Genomic DNA, 7,500 nt, shown 5'->3' with positions numbered 1-7,500 from the left:
GAGAGAGAGAGAGAGAGAGAGAGATGAGAGAGAGAGAGAGAGAGACAGAGAGAGAGTGTGTGTTCAGTTCAGAAGCTGCAAGGTTATCTGCAGGGGAAACAACATAGTGTGAAGCTCTAACCACTGATACTGCCGCTGACACACACACACACACACACACACACACACACACACACACACACACACACACACACACTTGTATGTAAGTGGAAGTGACATCACAGATGGAGGTGATGACAGCTCCGTGGTGGCCTCTCCGTCACCTCTTGGTTCTCTGCTGCAGGACTTTAGGGAGCAGATCCTGGATCTTACAAACCCACGAGGAGCAGAGAGACTGTTGCTCTCCTCAGACTCTGCTTCAGGTGCTGAGGTTTCCAGATGTTCAGTCCACAGCAGGATGAAATATGGACGGGATCACAGAAACATGGAGATAACCTCCAGGTCCAGAATGTGAAGATTGGATTCATAACGTCTCAGTCTCTAGTTTCAAGTCTTCTTCAAACAGCTGATGTTCATTTAGTGAATTATGATCATTTAGAGTCAAACAGACCATAAAGCACCAGATGTGTTGGGGGTGGATACCACAGTGGATTGACAGCTAGTCCCGTCCAATGGGTGTAGGTCGCAGGTGTATGTGGGCGTGTCCTCTAGCTCTCAGTCAGGCTCCACCCCCCAAACAGAACTAACTCAGTGAAATGTCACCATGACAAAATTAAAGGGCTTTTCAAAGTAAAGGTTACAGACGTCTCTCCCATCAGACAAGTTTAATTGAATGTGTTGGATCAGTGGTGTCCACATGTGAGTCGTGTGTGTGTGTGTGTGTGTGTGCGTGTGAGTGTGTGTCTGTGTCTGTGTGTGTGTGTGTGTGTGTGTGTGTGTGTGTGTGTGGTGTCTGTGTGTGTGTGTGTCTGTGTGTCAGTGGAGGGTCAGACAACATGTTAAAAGCAGCAGCAGAGACACAGACGCTGTGTTCCTTAGTTCTGTTACTGAGGAGCTTTGTTGTGGACTTTCAGTCCAGCAGAGTTAAACCTTGTGACCGTCCGGTCGTCCCTCAGTCTTCAGACGGCCCCTGAGTTTACACGTTAGTCCACAGAAATGAATTAAATTCTCAGATCGTCTGGAGGAGACTTCGACAACAACGATGTCAGAAACCTGAGACAAACTTTCTGGGAAAGGTTTTGTACTCATCACTGTAAGAAAGTGATTTAGTCTTCAGTGAAACACAGGGACAGGTCATCAGCTGTGACGCTGGTGAAACAGCGACCGGACGAAGTTTCTGTCCACGACTCGAAGCGTGTTTAAATCTTCTCTTTTCTCTTCTTCTCAGATTCGTCCTTGTCGAAGATGAGCCCCTGCTCGGAAGCGGGGAAACCCTGTAACCCCTGCCTGGACGCGGCGAAGGCGTGCAACCTCAACGAGACGTGCAAACGTCTGCGATCTGCCTACAACTCCATCTGCAGCAAGGCCACGCCCCCGCAGTCATCCTTGGCCAATCAGGAGCCGTGCAGCCGGAAAAGGTGTCAGAAGGTGGGTGGAGCTATATGTTTAAACTTTAAATCACAACAGCCACTGAGCTGTTTACAGATCCGTCTCCATGACGACCCCTAACATCCAATCAGAACCTGTCTTTTAAACGTTTCTTTGGTTGAACACGTAAATAAAAGATAAAAGTTTGATGCTCGTGTTTATCTGCGTCTCAGGCTCTGCGGCAGTTTTTCGAGCGGGTTCCGTGGGAGCTGAGTTACCCGCTGCTGTTCTGCTCCTGCCCCGACCAGGCGTGTGCCGAGCGCCGCCGCCGCACCATCGTCCCGTCCTGCTCCCACCAGGAGAGGCACCGGCCCGTCTGCCTGGAGCTGCGACACATCTGCCGCTCGGACGCTCTCTGCAGGTGAGCAGCGAGGCTCTCAGCGGCCAATCAGACGGGAGGGCGACCCGCTGTGGGGGGGGGTGCGGAAGCTTTCCAGCTTGACGCAGCTCGTTTCACTGATTATCTGAGAGAGGGAACCAATCAGGGAAATCAGCTGCTCAAGTGTTTAATTCGAAATCTGGAGACACTTGGGTCAAAATTACATGTTTGATTGATAACGTCTGGTTTTAAAGGTTAGAGGAGCTTGAAGTGGAGGAAGTGAATGTCACACACACACACACACACACACACACACACACACACACACACACACACACACACACACACACACACACACACACCCTCTCTGGTCCCCTTCAGAGCAGAGCAGGGATGATTGATTGATTGATTGATTGATTGATTGATTGACTCTCCCTGGACAAATACATGTGAATCCAGTGATGGAGGAAGAGAGGGATGAAGAACAGAGGAGGTTCAGACGAGGCAGAGGAGGAGAGGCTGAAGCCGATGATCAGAAACTGTGAAGAACCTCGAGTTAAACCTCTGAAGCAGCAACACATTGACGGGTTCCACGCTCGTAACTTGCTCAGTCTGAGCTGAACTCCTCAGTGAGAACCTGAGTGGAGGCGAAACCTCGTGGTTTGTGTGTAGTCCTGAGATCTCTGGCAGGCGATCCGCTCACCAACAATCAGGACGACCAACAGGAAACAGTCTCAGAAGAAAAGCTTGGGAGACGAGAGAAATGTATAGTTTGTGTAAAAGTCTTTGTTCGCTCTGCGTCACTCACATCGTTTCACTTCCTCAGTTTGTTGCTGCTGCACACTTTCAGTATTTCTAGTCGCTCCTCAGCTTCACGGTCGAGGCCGAGGTCACGTGCTGTTTTGAATCTTTCCTCTGAAGCCTGAACATCTTCAGTAATTAGAGCGACGAGTGTAAAGAGACGTTTCTTCCTCTCAGAACCTCCAGTGGTTCTTCTGTGTCTCGCTCCTTGAGAGGAAACAGCTGTAATTCATTTCTTTTAAATCTCTGAGACGTTGATCAGGATGAGAAAACCCACACGCTGCTGTGTGTGTGTGTGTGTGTGTGTGTGTGTGTGTGTGTGTGTGTGTGTGTGTGTGTGTGTGTGTGTGTGTGTGTGTGTGTGTGTGTGTGTGTGTAAGCTCAGTCTCAGGGTCAAAGTTTAGCACTTAAGACACTTTCATTTACAGACACATCAGTTTAAAGGAGCAGTTCACTCATTAGTTTGTCGACACATGTTCACTTGTTTGTCGTCAGGACGACGCAGAGCGACATGAACACACACAACAACACAACCTGCGGTTTTACCAGCTCAGCACAATGAAGCCGTTTCAACGATCACTCCTTGTTTGTGATTGGCCGCTGGTGTGCGAGTTGTGTTGGTTGTGCGACACCGCTTTGTGTTTCCTGCTCAGCGTCTCTTTGGGCGAGTGTGTGTGACTAACAGAAGAAAAGAGATAAATCCATAACTTTAACACAGAGGAGCAGCAGAGCCCACCCACCGCCAACCCAGCGACCAATCAGCAGGTCGCCCCTCCCTCAGTTAGTCGACAGATTTAGTTGCACGGAGCATGAACGAGGTTTAATTGCCTGTAAAAGGCAAAGTAGACTCGTCCTTCTGGCTTCAGCCTCCATTAACCTCAGACGGCGAGCAGAGAGCCGCATAATCACAGGACTCCCGCAGGTCCTCCGGGTCTCGACGGCCTCGGAGGGCGGCGCGTCTCCCGCTGAGCATGATGGGAGGAAGTGACTGCTCGGGGACCGCTTTGATTGACAGGAAGCGTAATTAAATGTGGTCTTTGCCACAAGAGAAACCTACAGAGAGCTGGAAACGGGTTTTGGACCAAGACTCTTAAAAAAAAAATCAATTTGCATTTCAAATCACACGTACGGTTCATTTCAGTGAGAACCAGAGGAAACAGCCGCTCGGAGGAAATCTAAACTCCAACAGGATAAAAGATTAGAATCAAGAGAATCACATTTAATCTGTTTGTTTGAATTTAACTTCTCAACAGAAGAAGACAAACTGGAGCCAGTTCCACAGCTTATATCTGAAGCTTTGCATGTTTTCATTGAAATACAAAACTCACAAAACACATTCTAGTTTATGTCATGACTTATATTTAGATTCTAATGAGGCTTTGGTTGCAAGAGGCTTCCTTCCTTCCTTCCTTCCTTCCTTCCTTCCTTCCTTCCTTCCTTCGATCCCTCCTTTCTTCCTTCCTTCCCTCCCTCCTGAAACCAGGATTCGAACGAAGAACCTTGTTGTAAGGCGACCAGTGACACTGCACCACCGTGCCGCCCTCCTGCAGGTTTCAATATAATGAATTTAAGACTTTTTAAGATCAGTAAAGTGATTTCAGATCAATTTCGTGTCCAAACTGGTGAGAAAGTGTGAAGGACATGAATCATCTGTCCGTCATCCTCTGGGGTCGGAGGTGGTGTATCCCACTCGTCCACAGCCGTGTTCTCCAGCTCTTCCATCCTGAGGTGTCCCCCGGCCCGATGCTCGTCCATGCTGTCAGCTCAGTTTCAGCTCAGTGGGTCGCACCGAGGTCGGGATTCTCGTGATGTGAGAATGAAACTAAGAAGACTGAAGTTATTAGACCCGAGTGTTTTATGAATTGAGAACAAAAACCTTCACGACCTTCATGTGGGTTGACGCAGACTTCAGCTCCGGCTCCTCCTCGTAATTACCAACGATCTGAATCCACACAGGACGATTATAACCTGGGGTTGATTTCACCGGGACTCAAACAGGACGAGGAAGATGAAAGCAAGTGAAGAGTTTCTGCAGCGGCTGATCTGCACTTTATTAAAATCACAGAGACGACGATGCTCCGCTAATCGTGATTAAATAACCTCCTCCCCTGTGAAACGTCTCCTGTCTGGACTTTAGAAGCCGTTTGAAGGACGAGAGATTTACTGTTAAAGTTTTGGGTTGAAGGAGAAACGTGTTCTGAATGTTTTCTTTGCCTGTTAAAGATCCTGCAGCCGCTCAGTTCACAGCCCATTGTTACTGTCGTCAAGCTTCACATTTAAATATCACACAAACAGTAGTCTTCAGCTGTCGTCAAAGGACGGATAATCATGAACGTTTGAACCATTTATGGACGACATGACAGATCCCAAAGGACGACGCCCCCTGGTGCCTGACTGCAGTAAAGATTATAAACCTCCATGTTAGCAGATGGGACATGGACCAAACTAAAATATCAAGGTAGATGGTTTCTGTCCTTTCAGGTCGTTCTCATCTCACTGATGTTTGTTCATGTTTCTGTTAAGTTTGGTTTGAATTAGTTATTTGATGATATAAAAACAATCTGAGGCGTCATGATTGACAGCTGACACTGACTCCTGATTGGTGGAGAGCGTGTATGGGCGGGACCTTGATACCACGGCTCTGCGATCACTACTGCACTCTGACATCATCGCCACAAGATGGCAGCGTTCATAGGCGAGATATTTGATCTTTATCAGTTTTATATCCTGGACGAATATAAACTTCGGTGATTCGTGTGAACTGACCCTTTAAAACCTTCAGCAGCGTGAGACACAAACTTCTGATCGCGGCGTCGGAGGCGTCGGAGGCGTCGGGATACATCTGGCGGACGTGAGGATTTGTCAGGCTCCTCGTGACCCCATCAAACCGAGCGCTCCCGCACTAATGACAGTGTGTATGTATGCAAACACACACGCCCGCTCGCCCAGCCGTGCTGAGCTAAACTGCTTTTCCAGAGCCGCCAGCAGCTGAGTGGTGTTTTTAAGACGAGGAAGCCAATCTCGCCACCGCATCGCTCCATTACACGGTCAGTGAGGTGAGGTGGTGGCGTGATGGAAATAGCTGCCTCCTTTCTGTAGGTCACAGAGGACGACGGCAACGCAACACACCCTCTCACTTACTGCCACTGTGTGTGTGTGTGTGTGTGTGAGTTTACACAAAAGTATTCATCTCATTTCCTCCGTGCTCGTCTGAATGTGTCCGGTTGGTTTACAGGAGCGAGAGATGAGTCTTTGAGGGGAAATAAGGGAAGATAACCCCCGAGGAGACGGAGCAGAAAGTAATGGAGGCAGAGGAGTAACCGAGGGCGACGTCTCCTGATGGCGGCAACTCATAAACTATGATAATATGTGAATATGCAAATGAGCGGTCCCACTCAGGGACTGTTAATTAAAGAAAACATCAAGACACAAGAAAGCAGCTAATCACCACACACACACACACACACACACACACACACACACACACACACACACACAGAGCACAGAGGTTAAACAAACTGCTTCAGTGTAGAAATGTTTTTCATACGTTTCTCTGAATCTGAATCTGAATCTTGAAACCAGCAGGAAGTTTCCGTGCCGTGTTCACGACGTCGTTGGATCTGAACCCTGGAGACAAATCATCTCACAAACTGGAGTCAGAACAAACTGCAGAGATCAGATCAGCTGATGTTTCGACAGGAAACAGACTCCACACTTTTCAATAAGAACATAACGCGACATGACACGAACACCTTGAGCAACAAATCACGTCACAGAGATGGATCACGTGACAGGAAGTTGGATCCTCTGAAGTTAAAATCTAACTTTGATCCACTCTGGAATCATCTGGTGAACGAGCATTAAATGATTATGACACGTTTTATGAATATGATCACACACCCATGTAAAACGATGGGTTTCTAACAGCAACATTTATGATATTAGAATTAAACTAAATACGATAAAGATGTTTTGTTGTTTTACTTCACGTGCACAGTAATCGTGCTGTAAAGATCCTGGAGAGTTGAATCAGTGTCGTGTTGGAGGAGCGATGAGGTTGTGGATCAAACAGTTGCACCTCCCCTCTGGACTGGAGGGGAGGTGCTGGTGGATGTTAGGGAGGAGCAGGTCGTTAAAAACTGCAGGATCCATTCAGAGGTCTCATGGGGGTCGGTGCTGCACAGAGGAGAAGAACACGTTAGCTTGATGGTTGGTGTTTGTACAGTTTTATAATGAAGCGCACGTTTACGTTGGGAGGAAACTTCAGACCTGCAGAACCAGTGACTGGACTCAAACACAAGACCCTGAAATACTCCTTTAAATGAGCCTGCAGCTGTCACAGGTGAACGTCGACCTCCCTCTGCTGCGGAAACTTCAGTGAAATAACCTCGGAGCTTCACTGGAAGATGTTTGGTTTGGGGCTGAAGTCGTTCTGAGCGTCTGGAATCAGAGGAAACGCGTCGGGTCAGAGAAAGTACAGAGCGTCTTCAGTCTCTCTCTCAGCCTGTGATTAGTTCGGATGAATCTCTAACGAGCCCTGAGGGGAAGTGAGAAGCTCAGGCAGGATTTGATCTGGTGGGTTCCGAGGCGGCGGCGGATTGAACCACTCAGATATCTGAGCTCCGCCGCCATCTCGCTCTGACCTTCATCTGGCACCGGTTCTCTCACAATTAAAGAGCAAAGTTACGTCTCATTTTTCAATCAGCGCTACTGTGAGATATGATATCAACTTGTCCAACTAGTTCAAACTCTGAACCTGCTCCCAGTTTGTAGGAGCTGGTTTCACACCCACATTTACTGGTCCGCAGCGTTACACCAGAGTCACACCAGAGTCACACCAGAGACAGGCTGCA

The 7,500-nt window shown here is 48.2% G+C and overlaps 1 protein-coding gene across 1 annotated transcript in view; it reads left to right on the top strand.

Annotated features, from left to right (window-relative positions):
- gfra2b (GDNF family receptor alpha 2b) overlaps positions 1 to 7,500 on the top strand; it is a 41,566-nt gene that overhangs the window by 25,870 nt on the left and 8,196 nt on the right. The window contains exons 4-5 of the mRNA XM_035184941.2: positions 1,328 to 1,527; positions 1,701 to 1,888. Coding sequence (XP_035040832.2) covers positions 1,328 to 1,527; positions 1,701 to 1,888 — 388 coding nt within the window. The remainder of the gene's footprint in view (positions 1 to 1,327; positions 1,528 to 1,700; positions 1,889 to 7,500) is intronic.

The sequence above is a fragment of the Hippoglossus stenolepis genome, chromosome 18, assembly GCF_022539355.2.
Source record: "Hippoglossus stenolepis isolate QCI-W04-F060 chromosome 18, HSTE1.2, whole genome shotgun sequence".
In the NCBI taxonomy this organism is placed as follows: domain Eukaryota; kingdom Metazoa; phylum Chordata; class Actinopteri; order Pleuronectiformes; family Pleuronectidae; genus Hippoglossus; species Hippoglossus stenolepis.
Note: the sequence above shows the minus strand (reverse complement) of the source record. Positions and strands in the feature narration are given on the sequence as shown.